The sequence below is a fragment of the Calliphora vicina genome, chromosome 3, assembly GCF_958450345.1.
Source record: "Calliphora vicina chromosome 3, idCalVici1.1, whole genome shotgun sequence".
NCBI classification, from domain to species: Eukaryota; Metazoa; Arthropoda; class Insecta; order Diptera; family Calliphoridae; genus Calliphora; species Calliphora vicina.
In genome coordinates this window covers 127,815,337-127,840,380 of record NC_088782.1, presented here as the reverse complement: position 1 = coordinate 127,840,380, position 25,044 = coordinate 127,815,337, and the positions used below count along the sequence as shown (strand labels likewise).

General features: G+C 24.6%; 1 protein-coding gene across 1 annotated transcript in view; it reads right to left on the bottom strand.

Annotated features, from left to right (window-relative positions):
* Positions 1 to 25,044, bottom strand: part of LOC135955288 (uncharacterized) — a 196,104-nt gene that overhangs the window by 4,490 nt on the left and 166,570 nt on the right. The window contains exons 4-6 of the mRNA XM_065505632.1: positions 22,812 to 22,899; positions 14,251 to 14,336; positions 7,831 to 7,938 (exon numbers count right to left, since the gene is read on the bottom strand). Of these exons, the coding sequence (XP_065361704.1) occupies positions 7,831 to 7,938; positions 14,251 to 14,336; positions 22,812 to 22,899 (282 nt within the window). The remainder of the gene's footprint in view (positions 1 to 7,830; positions 7,939 to 14,250; positions 14,337 to 22,811; positions 22,900 to 25,044) is intronic.

Below are 25,044 nucleotides of genomic sequence, written 5' to 3'. Positions count from 1 at the left end.
AATACTATTTTTTAATTATATCAAGCATTTCATTATTATCACCTTTAATATTCCTCAAAAAGACCTTAAAACTACATAAATATTCATTAAATTCCATTTACACTACTTAATGTACAAAAACATTACAAATAACTCATACGCTGATTATTTCGTACATGACGTCATTCAGAAATAATTTTGCAAAATTAGTCAATGTACCAAATTCATTTCTTAACACCAGGCTCACAGAATGTGAGAAAATGCAGAGCGCTGCTCTTTTGCTAATTTAAAAATACAGGCTGCCTCAAATACTATTTTCATCCCTAAGGTATGCTGTGAATTTTGCGAATTTTTTACAAAATGCAGTACAGGCTGCCTCAAATACTTTTCTCATCCCTAAGGTATGCTGTGAATTTTTTTCAATATTTTTTACAAAAATGCTCCCTTCTACATTTTCTCACATTTTGAGAGCCTGGTGTTAAGAAATGAGTTTGGTACATTGGCTACTTTTGCAAAATTATTTTTGAATGACGTCATGTACGAAATAATCAGCGTATGAGTTATTTGTAATGTTTTTGTACATTAAGTAGTGTAAATGGAATTTAATGAATTTTTATGCATTTTTTAGGTATTTTTGAGGAATATTAAAGGTGATGATAATGAAATGCTTGATATAATTAAAAATTAATATTTATTTAATATTTTCGTAATATATTTTTTAATTTAATACTAAAATAGGGGAAACTAAAATGAATTGAATGAATGAATGTTTTGTAGGATGTTTTTAAATGATTTTTTAAATTTATTTGGTGGATATTAAATGCAATTGCACATATTTAAGAGCATCTTACAATAATTGAAGAACTGTATAAAAGCAATCATTTTGCATTCATGAAAATTGACAATTTTTGTTGAAATCTAATTTAAGTTTCTGAACTAATGATGTTTTTATAATGAAGTAAAATATGTATTCAATATTATAATAGCATTTTATTTTTTTTTCTGTAATTAAGTTTTCTGATGATAAATAAAATAAAAAGAGGTTTGTTTTGCAGTTTTATAAAAAGTTTTATTGTTTTTTTTTAATAAATTAAAGTAATATGGTAAAAAGCTTAAAACAAAATTAAATGTAAAATATAAATTTAAATAATAATAAAACTTTACGTATAAGTTAAATTAAAAATAAAGAAAATCCATTAAAATTAAGACAGTATTTCTGAAATTTTTAAAGTCATGAGCTAAAAAACCTTTTTTATATTTAAACAGTATGACACACATTTTTAAATTAAAATTTTGTTTATTTTTTTATGTTATTATCTATCAAACATTTGACTTTTGGATTTTTGTTGTTACGTTCTTTTGTATTTTAGGTGGCGATATGTACATATGTATGTGTTTTTTTAAGTTATGCCGACAGTTATAGGATTTGTTGTACAATTTTTTTGTTTGGCAAAACGGAGTGTCTCGTCTCTATGTATAATTCTCTATGCAGACAGTTTTGTGATATATGTTAAAAGAATTTAAAATTTGTAGAAAATTAGGATTTTCTAAAGATTTTTTTTTGCCTAGATTTCAATTCAATAGAATACACAGCTTTTTCCTTAAATTGTTGATTTGTAACTGAATCATTCAGTATACAGAATAGGTTTATGTGTGGAACCTCCACGGCTTTGCTGGAACGAGCTCACGCTTTAATCGATAATTTTCAGAATAATATTATTAGATTTTTGGAATATTGTTCAAGAATGTTCTGGCGCAACGATTTATTTTAACTATCCCAAACTCTTTAATTCTTTTGTTGGCTGGAAAAATTTTTGTTTCAAAATAATAATCTGTAATGAAAAAATAATAAAACAATAAAAAAATAATAAACAAATTATAACAAATAAAAAGTAATATACATAAATAAAACACAAAACTAGAAATTAAATTAAAATAGCAACTACATGATATTTGAGAAAGAAATTAAGAGTGTTAAGCCAATGCAGGTTTAAAAACACACAAGGCTTAAAAAGTTCCTGACAGAAACTCTGCTAAAAATTTAGAGGCCAAAGACAGAGCAGGGAAATTGAGTCAAATTTTATAAAAAAAAGCTGCATAATGGATGAATTTTCAATATGTTTCTGTTCCTGATGCTCGAGGGAATGTTGTAGAAAAGTTTAGGACCCCAAAGCCGAAAATGTTCCCATAAAGTTCATGGTATGGCAAGCAATATGCAGTTGCGGAAAAATACCGAAGTTTAAATAAAGGAATGTTTACAAAAGAGGATACTTCCATTCATAAGACTTGTTAATGTGTTCACATATTTTTGGCCTGATTTGGCATCCTGTCTCTATGGTAAGCAAGGTCTGAGAGGTACAAGAACAATAAAGTGGTATTTGTACCAAGAGAGGCAAATCCTCCAAACTGGCTGGAGCTAAGGCCAGTGGAGAGATAGTGGGCTCTTGTTAAAAGTGAATTGAAGAGCACAAAATAGGTAGGTGTCCAAAAGTGTGGTAGATTTTAAACGGAGTTGAATCACATGTTCGAACAAAAGGACAGAAGACACTATAAAAACCTTAGTGAAAAAGAAAAAAGATCATAAATTCATCACTATTGATTAGAACTATAAAAATAAAATTTCAATCAAATAAAAAAAAATCAAAACTGTAGGTTTAGTGGTTTCTTTTTTATTAACATTTATGTACGCTAAGATTATTTCGATCTCACTCCTTATAAAAGACTAAAAATTTATTAAAAATTTGTGTGTGAAAATCCTTAAGTTTTCGAATATTTTTGGAGGGTTTTTCATTAAAAAAAATATAAAAATAGTTTTCTGTATGAGGGGATTACAATTTGCCTTATTTAGTTGCCTAATTTACAAACAGTTTCTTACTCGAGATAGTCAACTTTAGTTTGGCCTGTATTCCACTGAAATGGTTAAAAGTTAAATTTGTTAAAAGCTTCGGTCTTCCTCTATGATTTTCACATAAACAGTTTAAGTAGTTTAGATGATATATCTAATATTTCTGCAGTTGTTTCCAATAACCATCAATTGAATTTTCTATGTTAATTCATTTTGCAGCTTTAAAGTTTTTATACATTTTAGTTTCTTATTTGGTTTTTGTTCAAAAATTTCTATACTGTTGAATATTCACACACAAAAAAAAGAAAACTTTTCAAATTGTGCAATAAATCTGTTAAAACTTCATTTAAAAAAAGTTTAGCTGATCATTTACATGACAACCTCATACACTGGTTGGCACCCTAAAGAAACAAACAAACAAAAAATGATTTATTTCTATATCATCAGTGGCCCAAAACTGACCCAACCTATGGTTTTGGATATTGGAGTAGTTTAATGTTACAAGGGATTTATTGTAGAAATTGCAACCAAAACCAACATGTAAATAAAAAACAGAGATGGGAGTAAGTAACTGTGAACAAATTTAATAATTTCTCAAAGTTTTCATACAAAAAATGTTCGAACATTGCACTATCAATGTTGTGTTTCTTATGCAATCGAAACTTGAGTTTCATGTTTAACAAAATCAAAAGAAATTATTTTCCATAAGTTTCTTATAAATTTTAAAGAACTTTTGCCAGTATACTGTTTAGAATTCTATCGGGGAAATTTAAAACTGTTGAAACATATATGTATATTAAACAATAAAAAAATGTGGGAAAATTTTCCAAAACAAATAGAAGCTTTTCAAGGGTTTCAGAATAAGGGAAGGGTGTCTCTTTTAACAATAATGAAATTATTACAGCTCTGGCTGTATTTCAAATGTAAGTCTGAGTATTTGCATTTGTATGTATGACTATTGTGTTGCTGCTGCAGTAGTTGATGATGATTTACTTTCTCTGTTTTATTTTTTGTTTTTTTTAGATTTTTGTGGTTTTTTGATGGGAACACTTTTGCTGTCGTTTGTTGTTGCTGCTCCGGTTCTAAGTACTTTTGCTGCTGGCAGTTTTTGTTGTTTTAAACTTGTCTATGTATGTTTTCTATATTTGAATAGTAATGTCTATATGTATGTTTGTGTATTTATTGCTGTTAAAAAGTGTTGTGTTTGTATTTTTGCAGTGTAGGTGTGTTTGCATTTGTGGTATGCAAATTTCTACATGAATTCCTAGAGACATTATAACGTCAAATAGAAATGGAAATTATATAAAACATAGAAACCAACAAAAAAATTAAGTTAACACTGTTGCAGCAAAAATGACATTTTTAAAGAGTGGTCAGCAAAAGTACACAATTTCGAAAATTCTTCTAAATCTTAAATTATTCTCCTACTAAGTTGAATAGAATCATTTTCTGACAAAAATTTTCAATTTCAAAAAAGGATATATAGCCCCACTTTTATAATGAAATAAAACCAAGTTATAATTTGAGTACCCAATAGAAATAATTATGCTACATATTGTTAGTTATTTTTTTGGCCATATTTCATCATTTTAATAATTTTGTTAAAAAAGGACATATGAACAACTTTTTTATTTTTGCTGATATTAATTTTAAATTTTAGTAATATGTAGGCCTTATTATTCTACAAGTTGTGGTATATTCTGAAATGTCCTGGCTATACTACAAGACAAGAAATTAATTTTGAAAAATTTTAAAAAAATATTTCAAAAACATTTTATTTCAAAATTTAAAATAGGTCTTACTCTATGTTGTTTAAACAAAATGTTTGCAAAAAATATTCAATTTAAATAATGATATGTATTTATAAGGCATTTTTTTATAATAAAGTAAAACCAAGTTGAAATTTGGTGAACTAATGAAATTAATTAAGTTAGACATTACTAGCTAATTTGTTGGCCTTATTTCATAATTTTGAAAGTTTTGTAAAAAAAGGATATATAGACGACTTCTGTATTTTTGCTAGCAATAAATTGAAATTGTAGTGATATATATATATATACCTTATCATTGTACAAATTGTGGTTTATTAAAAAATTGTCTGCCTAATTAGCAAAACGAGAAATAAATTTTGAAAAATTTATAAAAATATTTTCATTAAAAATTATTAATTTCTTAGTATAAGATTCTTCTTTTAAGTAGAATAGAATAAATTTTAGTCAAAAATTTACAATTTCAAAAAAGGATATATGGCCCTACTTTTATAATAAAATAAAGCTATGCCGAAATTTGGTGAAATAATAGAAATAATCATGTTACATATTGTTAGTTATTTTGTTTGGTCATATTTCATCATTTTAAAAATGTTGTGAAAAAAGGACATATGGACAACTTTTTTATTATTGCTGGTATTAAATTGAAAGTTTAGTAATATGTAGACCTTATTATTCTACAAGTTGTGGTTTATTCGGAAATGCCCTGGCTATTCTACAAGTCAAGAAATAAATTTTGAAAAATTTATAAAAAATATTTTCATAAAAATTTGCTTCTTAATATAAAATTCTCTCTTTCTCTTTACCATTGCCAACAATATTGTGAAAGCTTAAGTTTATTTTAGTATGTATTACTTTGTAAAATTTGAAAAAATAAAATATGAAAAAGTTTTAAATAAATGCAAAAAATAGTATATATTGCCCTTAGTTGTGCAAATTTAACAAGTTACAAAAACTACAATATATTTCCCCCCCTTTCCAGTATAAAACAATAATATAATTAAAATAAAATGCGACAGTAAAATATACGAGAAAATTAAACCAAATTGCCTTTTCTCTTTATATTTATAAATTTTCCTGCTTGGTCGTATTGCGGCACAATTAACTAGAAACAATAATATTTGTATAAAATGTTTCTTCATGTATGTATATAACTGGCAGTCTGATTTGGCAAATAGCTTAACTCCTTAAAACAAAAACTATAGAAATGTAATAGCCCTGATTAATCCCCTATTATTGAATGCTTAAATAAATTTTCTCATCTCTTTATGTGAATATTTATTATTTACAAAAATGTATTTTTAAACCATAGATCGGAAACTCTCCTGTCAAAGACCTAACTCAGTTGTTAAAAACCAAAGTGGTGAGAATGTGTTAGTAAAAAAAACTATGTGAAAACAAAAACAACACTCGTATGTGTGATTATTTTAAGTAATTTTTTGTTTTCAGATTTTTATCTAGTTTGCACATAATCTATTTAACAAATGAGTCAACCACATGTATTTCCAACTAGTTATGTGCTTTTGTTTCTTAGAATTCTCTTGCCATATTTATTCAATTCTATCAACATGGTATTCGAATGTTTTTGTTATCTTTGTGCATTGTAATGTTTAAGTCTGAAGACATACAAAAAAGGACAGGACAGATGTTCAAATTGATTTTTCTGCTGTGTTTGCTTTATTTCTCTTGCTATCTTTCTTTCCCACTTTCTTGCAAACTGACAGTGTAGAAAAAAGGTCGAAACTTTAGAAACTTTTTAAATAATATATATGTATATATTATACTATATATAGAGAGCAGCAGGTTTGTTTAATGAAGGTAAGTTAAATGCAAAACAAAAAAAGCCAGAGAAATCAAGGTTGCTGGTTAAAAAAAAAAACAAAACTTTAAAAGATGTTTCTACCTTGAAAATGAAACACTTAAGATTGATTGTAACTTTGATAAGGTAAATAAGGAAGTAAAAGCCAATAATTTTGTCTCAAAGAAAACATTTTTTGAAAAGTTTTACTAGCTCAAGTGTTGGAATACTTAAATAGTTAGGATGTTTTCAAAAAAAAACTTTTATAATGAAATAAAATCAAGCTGAAATTTGGTAAACTGATCTATTACAGATATTTTTAATTTTAATAATTTTGAGAAAAAAAGGACATATGTACAACTTTGTTATTTGCAGTAATATTAAATTGAAATTTTAAAACAGTATAGACCTTATCAGTATACAAATTGTGGGGTTCTTAAAAATTAATTTAAAATCCTACAGGACGAGTAATGAATTTTGAAAAATTTAATAAAAATATTTTCATTAAATTAATTTTAAATCATAAAATTAAGCTGCTCCTAAGTTCAACTGTATATAATTTTTTTTTAAAATTAAATTTTTTAAAAAAAGGATATATGGCTGTACAGTTATAATAAAATACAATTAAGTAGAAATTTGATGAATTGGTGGCTTTAATGATGTTACATATTGCTATTAATTTAGTTGGTCATATTTCATAATTTTAATAATTTTGGGAAAAAAGGATATATAGACAACTTTTTTATTTTTGCTAATATTAAATTGAAATTTTATGGATATATAGACATTATTGTTCTACAAATTGTGGTTTATATAAAAATGTCCTAGCTATTCGGCAGAATGAGAAATAAATTTTGAAAAATTAAAAAAAAAATATTTTCTCAAATTTTTTTTTTTTCAAAATCTAATATTTCTCTCCTTTAAGGTGATCATAATAAATAAGTTTAACTGAAAAATTGTGTTTTTTTTAAATGTAGTTAAGTCCTTTTGCGCTTTATATGTATCAATAGTCAAGTTTTACCAAAATCTTTAGTCAAATGTTGATTTATCTTAATTATTTTCTAGCACTTGTTTTAAATGTAAAAAAAAAATCAAAAAAAGGAAATTGATATTACATTTAAAAAAGGATTTAATTTCTATTAAAATTGTAATTTTCCTTAACAAAGTGTTTAAAACAGATTAAATGTAAATAAAATGGTTAGTAATTAGGGGACAAAAAAACAGGCTTTTAATCAGAAATTGAAAAATGTCTTTAAAATAATAAATAAACCAAATAGAAAAAGGATTCATTTAAATTTAAATAAAGTAAAACTTGTTTGAAATTTAATTTAAATTATTATTAGAGGTTTTAATTTAAATTTTTTTAATTTACTGCCTGGTCTTTAATGTCCTAAGGAAATTCCCTGTATCTGTTAGTGTTATTTGTATAAAAAACTCACCTTATTAACATGATCACGCAAGACATTCGAGTAAACCATGGCCACCGCTTCCAAAGCCATAAATGTGATATAACCAATAATCCAAGGAACAATTAAACCAGGATTTTCCTAGAAAACAGAAATAATAAAAAAATATATGAAAAATTGTTTAAAAAAGTTATGCAAAAGAAATAACAAACTGGCTTTAAACTGAAACAAAATTAAATCTACTTTAACTTATTCTCCTTTAAGGAAGATTCAATTGTTGTACTACCTTTACAAAATTTAATTATATTCTTTGCCATGTCTTCTTACAGATAATTACCAATTCTTTGCCCTGACCTTGTCTATCATATATTTCAATTAATTAAATTTATTTTATTACGAAGTATATTTTCATTTAATTGCATTATATTGTTACCAAAAACATTTAAGTAATCATTATTGTAAAAATTTCAGGGTTTTGGTAATTTAATATGGTCTCTACGTTTTTACAAACTTTTAACAATAAAAAAATCTAAAAAGACCAGACAACAGCTAAACAGCAACAATAAGTATTAGGTAACAAATATTTAGTATTGTTCCCTAGATTTTATTGTTATTTTTAGTAGAAAAAAAACAGTAAATTTTCATTAAAGAAAAACGAAATGCTGTCAATTTTAAAATGACAAAATGTCATGTCACATGAAAAGTCTCACTTTTTTACAAATGTTTTAATAAATGTACTTTATCTTGCTGTATTGTTTTCTTTATACTTAGGAACATTTTAACATAGACAATATGTAATAATAAGTTTAAGTTAAGGGAGGACTAGGCAAGGCCATCTAATATATAAAAAAAAAATATAAATAATTTAAATAAATGTTACCAAAATGTTGCAAAATATGTATGCACTACGAAAAAAAAATGACAAATAAATCACTTTGAGATGTACCATAAATAATTTGGAGGCAGAAAACAAAAGAAAATATGAAGAAAAAAATCTGTTGCCATTAAATGATCATCATAAATGTAACGAACGACAGGCAACACAAGTTAAAAAATATATTCGGCTGTATCAATTCTAAAATACCCTGGAAATGACACTTGTTTCAATACATTTAGTTTATATATTGCAGCATTTTTTTAAACAGTATAAAAAATACAACAACAATCCAAACTACAACAAAACTCATACAACCATTACAACAAGAACCTAACAAACAGCAACAAAATTTAAACTAATATCAGTTAAAAATTTATTTTGAGGTTGTCTCCTATTTTCTTTCATAACTTTTTTTATACTGCACCGATTTTGCTGATTTTGAATACCAAACTGCCTAAAGTAATGATAAACGTTCCAGATAAATATCAATTATTTCGTGTCTGTATTTCGAACGTGAGCGTGATTTACACACACACACAAAATTTCAAAAGAATCAAGAAAAAGTGTCTTAGCGTTACAAAAGATATTACAAATTTATTTCTACTCTCGTTAAAGACTACGTAATTTAATAAAAAATATGGAAAAATTTACTTGCATATTTTAATGTGAAATAGTAAACAAAATATAAATTTTTTAACATATCTGAAAAAAAAAGTCCCGAGACTGTCACATATTTTGTTTCACAACTTTTTGTGTAGTGAACCGATTTTGCTGATTTTCAATAGCAAGCTGTTTAAAACATTGACAAACATTTTAGAAGAATCTCATTTATTTCGCTTTTGTATTTTGGATGTGAGCATGTTTTACACACACAAATAATTTCAAAAGTAATAAAAATAATTTTTTTTCTAACTGTTACACACAGAATGACCCTCAATAAAAAATAGGTAAATTTAAAAAAAATATTGAAAAGTTGTTTGGCATACTTTGAGAAATAGTAAAAAAGTTAATTTTTTTTAACAAACTTGAAATTGAATGAATAAAAATAAATATTTTTAACAGTTTCACATGGAATAACAAACTTATTTATATCCTTATTTAAGACGAACGGAATTTATGAAAATATTGAAAAATTTGTTTTGCATATTTCAGGGCGCCAGTGGCTCCAAATGGTAAATAGCAAAACACATAGTTTAAAAACCACTTGAAATTTTATAAAGGATTTGTTCTTAAAAAGGTAATATTAAATCGGAAGATCGCAAAAAGAACCATTACTGGAAGATTTCAAATACATTTTTAGTATTCTTAACTACAACAACAATTGATTACAAAAATTATTTTTTTTTTGCACTCAAGATGATCAACTTTGGCTGAATGTACCTCAAAAGGTATGTCAACAGGGTGGTAACAAGTTTAATTTTCTGAAAGCCTATTTCTGTTACTATAATTTGCATATACATTGTTATTCAAGGGAATAATTAGAATATTAGTTTTATTATTAGTTAAAAACGGCTTTTTTACACTCAAAGTGGTCAATTTTGGCTGCATGTGGCTCACCCTGTATGCCCCAACAGGGTGGTTACATGTAGCATTTTCTGAAAGCTTAAGTCCTCCTTAATAATTTTTACCTATTTTTTTTTCAATTAGATGAATAGTTTAGAATATATGAAAATAAAGTGTTATTTGAAAATGTTAAAATCAGTTTTTTATACCCAAATTGATCAACTTTGATACCATGTAGCTCTCCCTGTATAAAAGCCACTTTAATTTTCTCAAATAAATAAGTTACCAAAAAATTAATTAAAATATCTGTCACACAAATTTGGTTTTCATATCAAAAATTTATCTGCTTCTGAGTTGAATAGAATACATTTTTGAAAAGAAATTATCAATGTAAAAAAAGGATATATGGCAATACTCTTATAATGTTTTGGTATCAAGCTGAATTTGTGAAGTGTCGCCAATAATCATGCTACATATTGCTAAATAATTTGTTTGCCTTATTTCATAATTTTAATAATTTTGTGAAAAAAGGACATATGTACAACTTTGTTGTTTGTGGTAATATTAAATTGAAATTTTACTGACATATAGACCATATCAGTATACAAATTGTAGGGTACTTAGAAATTTCCTTGATATCCCAAGGACGAGTAATAAGTTTCGAAAAATTTAAAACAAACATTTTCATAAAAAAAATTTTTTAAATCTAAAATTGATCTCCTTTTAAAAGCTTAGGTACTTTTCTACCATTTTATTTGTTCTGTCAAGGTGCTTAACTTTGCTTAGCTACATCCCGTAGACCAACAGAGTGGTAAAAATTAAAATTTTCTAGTTTCTGCTCTAGAAATGTCATTTGACATTGTTTTACAATAAGATTAGTAACGTACAAGTTATATACTCATTACCAATTCCATTGAGCTACGTTGCACTGTTTAAAATTTTAAAAAAATCTATGAAGAAATGTTCACAACAATTGATAATCAAATTGACTTTAATTTTGTCTATTTATATTTTCATTTCTTCTATTCTTCACACTGCTCACATTACCCTCGTTGCTACTTTTAATAAAATTTCATTTCCTTGTCTGCTTTTATATTAAATGTTTGAAGCAGCAAAAAACCTAATAACAATTTCTATATTTTTTTATTTTTTCTAAAAAAAGGAAATCTTATTTGTCTGTTATCGTTATTTATTTTGTTTTCGTGTGTGCTTATTTTAGTTTTTTTCAGTCTGTACGTTTTTTTGTAATAAAACAATTTTTTCGTAGCTATTTTTCTAAATAACAAGCATCTTTATATTTCTTTATTTGTTTTGTTTTTTATATTTTTTTTGAATCTCTGATGCTTCTTGAGTTGGTTGTTTAGACGATATGTGTGTATATATATTTGGTTGATGTTGCTATAACGACATTGTAGTTGGTGGGTAAATACATATACATATTTAAGAAAAGTTAGGTTGAGCAGAAAGAAATATACTGCGAATATTCCAAGTTTGCGAAATAAACGACAGAGTGTAAAAAATACTTAAGAGAGAGAGAAATACATTACTGCAGAATACTAATTAACAGTAGTAAACAATATAGTTGCTACTGTAAAATATCATGTAGAGTACATAGATCGCTTGTTATTATACTTTTTATCTTTAGCAACTAAATATTGAAGTATAAAACTCTAGTGTAAACTATATTACGAATCTATTCATTTAATTCGATACCTACGGTATACCCTATCAACTAGTGTTATTGTATTCCGTGTGTCTTTGTGTTAAAAAAACATTCATGTTATGTGTCATAAAATGACACTGTCAACACATGTTCATAGTAATATTTCTCATCAATTCCTTGTCGCTTTGAGTGTAACTCCACTATGTGTGCTTCAAAGTGTGATACAATTCCAAATACTAGTACACACTTTTTGGTTTTTGTGCAAAAAAAAATCTTGGCAATTTTTGTGGTTGCCATTTGGAAATGTAATAAAAAAAAGAAGCGTAAAGAAGGGAAGCAAGAAATACTTAAATCTAGACAAATTTGTTGTTATGACAAACAGCTGAATTTCCTTTGAGAACTGTCATATAGTGGGCAACTTGATTTGAATATTTTTTGATAAAGGAATACAGCGATTTTTAATTTGAATTATTAACCATGTGAGGCATACATTATTATTCTAGTTAAAAAATGTTATGTACAAAAGACAGGTGAATAAAAAATCAGCGAAAATGATTTAAAAATTAGTGAGATATTAAGGAAAACACTGGTTTTACAGAAAAATGCTGGTTTTACACAACAACTCAGTTTTTACACAACAACTCAGTTTTTACACAAAAACACTGGTTTTACACAAAAACTCAGTTTTTATACAAAAACTTAATTTTTACACAAAAATTCGATTTTTATACAAAAATTCGATTTTTACACAAAAAGTTTAGTTTTTACACAAAAATTCAGTTTTTATACAAACCCAGTTTTTACACGATAACACTGGTACACAAAAACTTTGTTTTTACACAAAAACTTTTTTTTTAACACAAAAATTCAGTTTTTACACAAAAATTCAGTTTTTACACAAAAACTCAGTTTTTACACAAAAACTTTGTTTTTACACAAAAACTTTGTTTTTACACAAAAACTTTGTTTTTACACAAAAACTCAGTTTTTACACAAAAACTTTGTTTTTACACAAAAACTCAGTTTTTACACAAAAACTCAGTTTTTACACAAAAACTCAGTTTTTACACAAAAACTCAGTTTTTACACAAAAACTCAGTTTTTACACAAAAACTCAGTTTTTACACAAAAACTCAGTTTTTACACAAAAACTCAGTTTTTACACAAAAACTTTGTTTTTACACAAAAACTCAGTTTTTACACAAAAACTCAGTTTTTACACAAAAACACGGTTTTTACACAAAAACTCAGTTTTAGCGAAAAAATTAATTTTTCTTCACAAAAACTCGATTTTTACACAAAATCTAAGATTTAACACAAAAACTTTGTTTTGGTTTTACACAAAAAACTTTGTTTTTACACAAAAACCCAATTTCTACACAAAATCCGTGTTTTTGTGTAGAAATCGGGTTTTTACATAATCTATATTTTTACACAAAAAGTCAGTTTTTACACAAAAACTTTGTTTTAGAGCAAAAACATAGTTTATACACAAAATCTTTGTTTTTACACAAAAACTCAGTTTTTACACAAAAACTTTATTTTTACATAAAAACTAAATTTTTTCACAAAAATTTTTTTTACGCAAAATCATTGATTTTCTCGATTTCTACACAAAAATTCATTTTTTTTAGAATATTTAGTAAAATGTCCATGGAAAATTCCAACGAAAGCGTGCGTATGTGCCAGCAAAGCCGTGGAGGCCATTTGCCCAATTTGATATTGCACGTAATCCTATTCTTACAATGTAAAAAAGTTAGTTTACTATTTAATTATAATCTTCCCCACATTTCGGAAAATTTTAAATATAGTTACAGAAGCTAATAAGCATGCTCTTTTGCATTTTATTCTATAACAAAATGTTTTAAAATCAACTAGTTATATTAATTTGTTTAACATACTCCATAATAAATATTAATCATACGCACCGTGTTTCAAAAAATAAGAAAATGATTTCAATAAAGAACTTTTGAAAAATAGCACAGATTCGTACAAAATGATTACTAAAGATAAAAATCCTTAGTAAAGCTTTTTTAATAGTTAAGATCTATAACAAAATCTTTTAAAATCAAGGAGTTGTAGTGAAATTTACTAACAAACTTGATAATTAATATTAATCATACGCAATATGGTTAAAAAAATACAAAAAAATGTATAATAAAGATCTTCTATTCCTTAAATATAAAAAAAGTTGTTAAACTCTCTTCCTAAAAAGCTCACACATTTTCGCTACAAATATACCCAGAGCAACAGTAAGTGATATTTGAAATGGAAAATGTTTTTCTACCTCAAATTCTTATTCTACCGTAATACAACATTTACATACCAAACATGTTTTGCCTAAATTCTTAATTTTAAATCCTTTAAAAGCTTATGCATATGTATTATTTAAAACGTTTTTTTCACTCACCTTAACAATACCAAATAGTAACATGATACTTAAAACGATCATCGACATTTGTGTGCCGATTATGGCAAAATAAGCAATTTGTACACCTGCAAAGATACAACAAAAAATAAAATAAATTTTTTAAACAACATTTCTAAAAGAAATTCTTAAAACTAAAACACATTTAGTTAAACACATAATCACTATATGGGAAATTGAAAAATGAACAGTTCAACCACAATTAGTATCAGTTCAGTAAATAGAGACAAAATTTTTGTGTAGAAACCATCACCATGACATCAGATTTAATAGAGTCATTCGTTACTTGTCAGTGAGCAGAAATTCTTTTCTTACTTATTTTCATTTTGTCTTTTTGTATTCTCTATTGAATGCTGCACAATTTTGTGGTCATATATTGGGTTTTGTTTTTTTTTTTTTTGTACTTAGAGGGGTGCTGAACAACTAATAAACTGATATGGAGATAGGAGGATGTTGTGAGAAGTGAATGTTATGTTTTTTCTATTTTCAATAAACTTCCCATACAACCTACTTTTAATAAAGAAATGCACAACATTTGCATAAGTTTGTTTCACATACGAATTGACATTCAATTCAAATTGGAATTGAGTTGAGTTGAGCTGTTGTTATTGTTGATTTTTTTTTGGCATGGGAATGCACATGTCTATCTTGAATTGGTTAATATATGTATACACAGCATGCAGTTTTTAAATAAAGTTGAGGTTTAGAGCCAAAGACATACAAATGCATGTAGTTTTGATTTTCTGCATTTTTTTTATTCTACTTTTTCTAGCAATTTTGCTAAACAAGCTGGATGGGTTGCTATGGTTATTGGGAATATGTATCCATAAATACATGTGTGCAATCGAAGACAGTAATGCTTAAAACAATGTTATAAAAGAGAAAGTTTGAAAACAATATTTGAAACAATATAGAAATAGTAGTCCCTTACATTATTTCAAACTTGAGGAGAATTTAACTTTATACAAAATTTTAGTTTTTAAATTTTAATTTTTTCAACATTTATGACACTTAATTAATTCCTAATTTGATATTTAACAATCTTTCCTTTAAATATCTTTACGTGTTAATAATGCATGTGGTTTTTAAATTGCTTATGCAATTTATTCTGCAACAAAATTTCTTAAAATCCTGCAGTTGTAATGACTTTTAGCAAAATATACCATAATAAATATTAATCATACGTACTGTGGGCTGTATATAATACAAAAAAGATTTTATACATACAACTTCTCAGTAATTTAACCGATTCATGTAAAATTTTCACTAAAACTAAATGAATTGTTATGGTTTTTTCTTCAAGGTGCAAAGACATTTCTATGCGATACAGACAGTTAGTTATAATGGTTCAAATATTAGTTTTCTTGCAATTAGTAAAAATTTATATTTAAAAATAGTAGTAGAAATGCCAGTTTTTAATAAGGAACTGAATTTTATGAATTCTAAAATACTGAAAAAAACTTGTTCTTTTTAAAAAGCAACTAAATTTCATAAGAAAAAATATCGTTTTAACTAAAAACAAGTCAGAGAACTATATTCGGCTGTGATGAATCTTATATACCCTTCACCAAATTATACTTTAAAATACCAACTTAAAAAAAAAAAATTCAAAATTGTTTTTGAAAATTTAAAAAAAATATTCAAAATTTTTTTTCGAAATTATTTTTTTTTCCAAATTTTTTTATTTTTTTTAATTTTACTATTGAAAAAAAAAATTTTTTTGTAAAAAAAATTCGTGTTAAAAAATATTTTCCCGATTTTGATCTATTCTAGTTCCGAATTGCTATAAACTTATATACATCGTTGCAATGGACTTTGAAATATCTATCATTAGATAGAATAGGACAAAAATCGAGGTTGTCCTGGTTTTTTCCTTATATGTCGTATTTAAATAGTAACCGAGCCGGAAGAATTCCCGATATATTGATGTATCAATCATGTTTCTAAGTTATTTGGGGGCTATGAAAAGTTGATTTCAACATACAGACGGATAGACGGATAGACGGACAGACGGACATGGCAATATAGACTTCGCTATCTATAACGATCCAGAATATATGTACATATATACTTTGTGGGGTCCCAAATGGTAAATTTAGAAATTACAAACGGAATGACAAACTTATATATACCCTTGCCACTCATGGTGAAGGGTATAAAAAGAACAAGTAATAGATATAGAACTTGTTTAAAAAGTATAAAATCTTAATCTTATTGAATTAATATGGATTGAAAAATAGTAACCTGAATTAGTTAGGAAAAATTATCAAAATGTAAAACAAAAAATTGTAGTAGAAATAGTACTTTTTTAAAACTGAAAAAATGTTCACAAGTAAATTCTTTCAATTATTATAAAAAATTGTAAAATTAACACTTTTTTTTAAAAAAGTAGTATTTCTACTACGTTTTTTATTTGACTTTTAAGTACCATTTCTTTGCTAATAAGTTTAGTTAAGTAATAGTTAAGGCAAGTTAAAGAAAAAATATTTTAGTGTCAAATTAAAAAATGTAGTAGAAATAGTACTTTTTTAAAACTGAGAAATTTAATGATTTTTAAAAATTTTACAGGTAAATTCTTTGAATTATTATAAAAAATTAAAAATTTAACAATTTTTCAAAAAGTACTATTTCTACTACTTTTTTTTTATTACTTTTGAGTATAATTTAATCACTAATTAGTTTACTTAAGTAATATTTAAGGCAAGTTAAAGAAAGCACATTTTAATGTCAAATTAAAAAAAGTAGTAGAAATAGTACTTTTTAAAAAGGAATTAAATTAAGGTAATATTGAATTTTAGATGATTTAAAAATAAGTTCAGTGAATTATTTAAAAAATAAGTAAATTAAAGCCTTTTCAAAAATCTTAGGAATTGTAAAAATGTTTGGCATTTATTTTAGAAAATACTAGAAAAAATATTTTAAAGTAAAAAAATAAGTACTAGAAATTTAAAATGTTTAAAAAGAACCAAATCTTAAGAGGATATTGAATTTTGTATGGAGTGAAAGTAAGTTATCTGAATTAGCTAGTAAAAATTATTAAAACGTAAAATAAAAAAATGGTAGTAGAAATAGTACTTTTTTAAAACTGAAAAATTTAATGATTTTTAAAGATTTTACATGTAAATTCTTTGAATTATGATAAATTTAACACTTTTTAAAAAAACACTTTCTACTACGTTTTTTATTCAACTTTTAAGTAAAATTTTTTCACTAATAAGTTGAGTTAAGTAATAGTTAAGGCAAGTTAAAGAAAAAACATATTAATGTTAAATTAAAAAAGTAGTAGAAATAGCACTGCATCAGTTAGGAAAAATTATTAAAACGTAAAATAAAAATGGTATTAGAAATAGTACTTTTTTAAAACTGAAAAATTTTATGGTAATACTGATTTTTAAAGAGTTTAACAGTAAATTCTTTGAATTATTATAAAAAATTATAAATTTAACACTTTTTTAAAAAAGTCCTATTTCTACTACGTTTTTTATTTGACTTTTATGTAAAATTTTTTCACTAATAAGTTTAGTTAAGGCAAGTTAAAGAAAAAATATTTTAATATCAAATTAAAAAAAGTAGTAGAAAAAGTACTTTTAAAAAAGGAATTAAATCTTAAGGTAATATTGAATTTTGGATGGTTTAAAAGTAAGTTCAGTGAACAATTTTAAAAAATAAGCAAAAAGTTCTATTTTTAAAGTTTTTTTTTTATTTTTTCCTTAATAATACAATTATTTTCATAAGATTTAGTACCCGACAGAAGGAATATTTCTAATAATTTCTTTTAAAACTTGCATAATTCCATTGTTTTTGAAACTAATTTAAATTTTATTTTTAAGTTTTGACTTAAAATGTCTATTGTAAAATAGCTATTGTATTAGAATCGAAATGTTGCTTTTCTTTTATCAGCCACTGCTTAATAATCAAAACAACTACAACAGAAATTGCAATGTATTTGACTTTGACTTTTGCTGAGCAATATTTATGAAACTGACATATGTATATGTATGCATGTATGAATACAAGAACGAATGAATGAATGTCTAAAAGAATAACTGACTGACAAAATGCATACAACAATATGTTAAGACTCTATACATGAACTAAACAAAAACAAGCAACATGCAATTGTACATACAATATTTAAAAACATACACTTGTCTACACTTGTATCCAATTCTAACCACATTGAATTTAAGTTTTGTCACAAAAATTGAGAAAAAGTTATTCATATGACCATAAAAATATAAGAAAAAACTACATGTTTCTTGTTTTAAATATCACTTGCCAATTTTTGATATGAATACTTACATGTATGTGAATACACTTGCATGAATGAAAACACACACACATATCCTTGTATTCAAACATACACAATTAAATTCATACATTCAAGCTTTAACAAACAGTGGTATTTGTAGTTAAAACTTTATAATTTATATGTAACTGTATGAGTGTTTTTGTTTGTTCTACTGTACTAACTCTCCCCCCACTTCGCTCTCTATTACTCTCGATTTGTTTATATCTTGATATAACTGTTTTTATAGAAATGGGTGGAAATGTGTGTGTGCATTAGGGTGACCCTTAGTTTGAACTTTTGTGATTTTCGATAATCTCAATGTCTAAAATTGTTATTTGTCATCTAAAAATTAAATGCTGAAAATTTGAGCAAAATCGGATAACATTTAGAGATTTTTAATTGATGTTCTGACCCAAAAAAAAAAAATTTAAAAATTTTCCAATTTGTATTTCACATTTTAGATGTTTAAATATAAAATAGAAACATTTTAAGACATCTGTTAAAACCCTAGTAAAGTCTAAGACGAAAAATGTATACTGGTTTTTGGTTTAATTTAGTATTAAAATTTTTTAATTTACTCCCGTGAAGGAAAAATGTCCGGGAAATTAGGAATCCTAGAGGTGTAACATTAATATCTTGAACAGCTTTGAGCCCAGATATAAAAGTCTTAACAATTTTCTAGAAATTTAAAATTATGAATACTTGAATTTGCAATCAAAAGAATCAATCTAAAATTAAATATTAGAAAATAGACTACGAAATAATTTTAATGAATTTGTCACCAAAAACTAAACTTTCTCAAAAATCGGTCCTCCTCAAGCTAACCCATTATAAGTATAAACATTAAAATTTGTCTTTTTATACCCTTTACCTTCGTGAGAAGGGTAAATATAAGTTTGTCATTCCGTTTATAATTTCCACAATATAATTTTCCGACCCTATTCTGGATCCTTATAGATAGCGGATTCGATTAAGCCATGTCCGTCTGTCTGTCTGTTGAAATCAACTTTCCGAAGCCAAAATTTTTTTTTCGCTAAATATAAAAAAAAAATTTAAAAAACCAAAAAAATTTAAATTTAGAAAAGAATTAAATTTAAAAAAACAATTCGAACAAAATTTTTTTTTTTTTTAAATAAAAAAACAATTTTGGAAAAAAAAATTAATTTTGTTCACCGAAAAATATTTAAAATTTTTATTTTGAAGTATAATTTGTTGAAGGGTATATAAGTTTCGGCACTGACGAACATAGCTCTCTTACTTGTTTATCCTCATTTGGAATTTATTAGAATAGAAAACCATATTATTAACTTTTTGAAATTTCGTTAAAAAAAAATTTGAAAATTTAATATTTGAATTTGAAATTTTTGAATTTTATAATTGCTTTTGTTATCAAATTAGTGATACCAAAAAAGGTTTATATTTTATATATATGGGTTAATGAAATACTAAAACTAATGTGGATTGGAATATTGTTTTTTTTAAATTTGTTTTGAAAATATTCCTACTTTGACACAAAATTCGAAATTTTAATTAAAATTTACAACCTCTAAATGTTATGGGATTTTGGAAAAATGTTCAGCATTTGTTTTTTAGATGATGGAGAAGAATTTTAGACTTTGGGAGCATGGAAGGAAAATCGAAGAAGTGCAAACAAGGATTACCCTAGTGTGCATGTTTAAGAGAGAGTATTATTAAAATCATGCATGAGTGCTGGTTGTATTTTTTGTTTCAAACACAGTATTTTTTCATACACATGTAATTCCAAAACTACACACAAATGCTTTTTTGTTTCAAGTTTGAATTGTGTGTATATTTTATATGTGTGTGAGTGTTTAAACAATTATATTTATATATGTATACTATATACATACATACACATTATGTACACACATTTTCACTCATATTATTGTTCTCATACGTACATACATACGTATTTACTTTTTATTTCTATTTGTCTTAAAGTTTTTATTGTTATTAAACAATTTGTGGTAAATTTAATTTCGAAATAATAATTTTTTTTTAAATTATACTGCAACATTTAAAAAAAAAATACTAAAAAACTATAGTAACACAATTTACATATACATATATGAATGTAAATATTTGAATATACATGATACATACAGTTTAAATTTGTCTGTATTTATCATACAATATAAAAACCTTAATATACACTTAATTGTCTTTATTATATTTACAAAGGTTTAGTAATACCTATGTATATATGTATATTTATTTTTTTGTGTAAGTAACTTGGTTTGTTTGTTTTTTTTGCTGTTGTAGTTGTTTTGTGCCTGGAGTAATTTTTCCTTAAATGTGTGCAAAATTGAAATAAAGCCAAAATATATTGTATATGATCCCTTTAGGCCAGAAGATAAAAGACACATGTTGGTGTAAATTAAAAAAAATTTCAAAAGATGCTAATAATTTGTCAAGTGGAAAATGGTCTTTTTAAGTCTATTTAAGGATTTTTCAAACAAATTTAAACTTTTTGGTGAAAGGCAAGGGAAATGTCTTCTAAATTGGAATAAAGGAATAAAATCAAAATACTAGTGTTTCCACAATAATTCGTTTACCATTTTTAAGAAATACCACACCTAAAGTTTTCATAAATAAAAAATCTAATGAAAAAAAATAATTTTTTTTAAGCAAATATTTTGAAGTCCCATAAAAAGTTGGTAGAAAAAGTACTTTTTCAATAAATGACCAAAATCATATAATCAAATTAATTTTTAATTTAAGAAAAAAAAAATTTTAATGTCAAATGAAAAAGGTAGTAGAAATAATACTTTTTTTAAAAATATCAAAATTTTATAAAAATATAAATTTTAACAGAGTTTGAAGGTAATTTCTTTGAATTATTTATCAAAAACTTAAATAAAAAATAGTAGTAGAAATATTTTCCAAAAATTATATAAATTCTATGACTTTCAATTGGTTTAAAAGTAAGTTCCTTGAATTATTACATAAAAAAACTATTAAAAGGTAAAATATAAAAAGGTAATGGAAAAAGTACTTTTTTAAAATTCGAATGATAATATTAATTTTAAATGGTTTAAAAGTAAGTTCCTTCAATTATTATTAAAATATAAAAATGCAGTAAAAAAAGTACTTTTTTAAAAATTTAATGATAATATTGATTTTTAAATGGTTTGAAAGTAAAATCATAGAATAATTTAAAAACAAATGTTAAAATCTCAAAAAAAAAATAGTACTATTTAAAAATTAACAAAATCTTATGAAAACATAACTTTTTACAGATTTTGAATGTAATTTATTTGAATTATTTATGAAAAACTATTTTTAAGTCAAATAGAAAATAGTAGTAAAAAATAATTTTTCAAAAATGACTTAAATATTATGAAAATATAACTTTTTACAAAATTTGTTGGTAATTTATTTGAATTTTTTAAAAAAAAATAATTTTAAGTCAAACAAAAAATAGTAGTAGAAACAGTACTTTTTCAAAAATGAACTGAATATTATGAAAATATAATTTTATATTTATTTTGAAGGTAATTAGTTCAATTATTTACGAAAAAATGTTTTTAAGTCAAATAAAAAATAGTAGTAGAAACAGTACTTTTTTTCAAAAATGAACTAAATATTATGAAAATATAATTTTTTACAGAGTTTGAAGGTAATTTATTTGAATTAATTATGATATTTTTTTATGAAAAAATAATTTTAAGTCAAATAGAAAATAGTATTAAAAAACTACTTTTTAAAAAATTTATTAAATATTATGAAATTTTTTATTTGAAATTTATTTGAATTATTTACGAAAAAATATTTTTAAGTTATACAAAAAATAGTAGTAGAAATAGTACTATTTAAAAATTAACAAAATTTTAATAAATTTAAAGGTAATTTATTTGAATTATTTATGAAAAACTATTTTTAAGTCAAACAAAAAATAGTAGTAGAAATAGTACTATTTCAAAATTAACAAAATCTTAATAAAATATAATTTTTTACTGATTTTAAATGTAATTTATTTTTATTATTTATGAAAAAATATTTTTAAGTAAAATTGAAAAATAGTAGTAAAAAAGTACTTTTTCAAAAATGAACTAAATATTATGAAAATATTATTTTGTACAGATTATGAATGTAAGTTACTTGAATTATTTAAGAAAAATTAATATAAAAAGACCTTTTATTAATAGATTACCCTTTTTTAAAAGAACTACCTTTTTGTTATATAAATATTTTAAGTGTTCTAGTAATTAAATTAAATTATTAAACTTACCATAGTAAACATCTTCTAGGTCACTAGACTTTTGTATGTTGATATTTATACGCCAGGAATATATTAGGACGATAAGCAGGGATATGTTCTGTAAATGATATAAACAGGGAAAATTTATTAGAATAAATTAAGTACTGAAGAATAAATTAAGTACTAAAACATGAAAAAGGTTGATTTCATTAAAAAAAAAATTGTTTACTAAATAATATACTAATATGTTGGGCTTAAAATATTTGATGCAAACAACTGGGGGAAAATATTTTTTAAAGGTTCTTTGTAGATAAAAGTATTTTGAAGATTACCCCCTTGTCCATACTTAACAAATATTTATCATAACAATTAATGACGTTTGTTGTCAAGACAAAGTGGACTGAGCAAAAGCACTAAGAATTGTGTCATAACAAAGCAATAATACTAATAAATGGAGACTATACTTGATAATTTTGTATCTTGACAACCATTTTGAAATTTATCAAAACAAAAATTTAACAAGAATAGACACACGATTAGTCAAAAAAGTTTTGTGATCAAAAGCTTTTGTTGGTGAACAATATTGGTTTAATAAACTATTTTCAAATTATTGAGTGAAAAAAGTTGTTTCCGTTAAAAAACGCGAAATATTTTTTGTTGGTGAAATATATTTTCATATTAAAAAAGGTTTATTTTGTGAAAAAAGCTTTTTTTTTAATGAAAAAGTATAATTTAATTATTTTTTTTTTATTTTATCAAACATCCTTTTTCATAAAAAAGCTATTCAGATGAAACCGTTTTTGTTTTTATGAAAAAGCTATTTAGAGGACAGTTTTTTCGGTAGCTTTTTAATTAATAAAGCTTTAATATTTTTTTTGGTGAAAAAGCTTTTCGGGGTAAAAAAGCTATGTTGATGAAAAAATATCTTTAGAGTTTCTGGCGCAAAACTTTTTTAAAAAAAAAAGTTTTATTTTGTTAAAAATAGCTTTTTTTTTAAATAAAATACAAAACTAGATATAATAATTTAAAGATATTTTTTAAGATTTATTTTTAAAATCTGGGATATTCATAATCGAATGCAGAATCCATTTTAATATATAAAGCTTTCTATTTTGCGGTTATAAACATTTTACAACCTTGGCTATTTGCTAATTACCATAGCTTTTGATTTAATAAAGCTCTTTGACATTTAGTTTTCAAAGCCTTTGGAATGTAGTTTCCTTTTATGAATTTCCTTTTTTTCCAAAGAATTATTAAACTATTTATCATAAAGCATTTTATAATAACAATATATAATTTATAATTATTTTGCAAAAATGTGCTTATCATACTTTGTTATTAATTAAATTAATGACAGTCATTTATTAAATTTAAATATATGAAACAAATATGAATAAAATTAAATTAAATAAAATAATATGTATTAAATAAATGAAATAAATTTAAAATCATACTCAAAATACAAATGCTCATGACAGAATAAAAATCCCCAAAGAATCTAGAATAAATATAAATTCATATGTAGGTATTAAACATAAGGGTGGTGCTTATTTTGCACTTTTTCGAATTATGATGATCCCAAGGTCAGCAATTGTTATCCATCATCTAAAAATCAAATGATGAAAAGATCTGCATTCAATTTTATGATATTTTTTTTGGGAATACAATTGACCCAAAATTCAAAACGTCAAATAAATTGTGCAACCTCTAAACATTATCAGATTTTGCTAAAATTCTCAGCACTTGGTTTTTTAGAGAGGTAGCATCGATAATCCAAAAATGGTAAAATGAGCTCCAACCTAATATACATATTTAAATATGAATTTATGTACAGATATGCAGAGTCAAACTATATGTACTCACACGCATCCAGTCTCAGATATACAAATGAACACAGTCATACAATATGTTGATCACATACATATTATAAAATGTTTACAATAATTACGAGTAAGAAATGATTAATGATAATTTAAGCACGAACATATTAGTTAAAGAGTGCACACGCAATACTTTCCATTAATATTTAAATTGTGAAAAAAGTTTCAAAATTTCCAGTTGCTTACTAGATCGAAATTATGTATGAAAGCTTTAAGCGATCTGAGTTTTACACTATTGCCAGAAAACCTATAGGAATTTCCATGGTCATGAACGCGACATTCGTATGGTTTAAAATTTTTGTTTCTTATTTACATTTGCGATAGCTTATTTGTACCACTATGTTTAGTCCAAAATATAGGTTTTGTCGATTAAATGTTTCCAA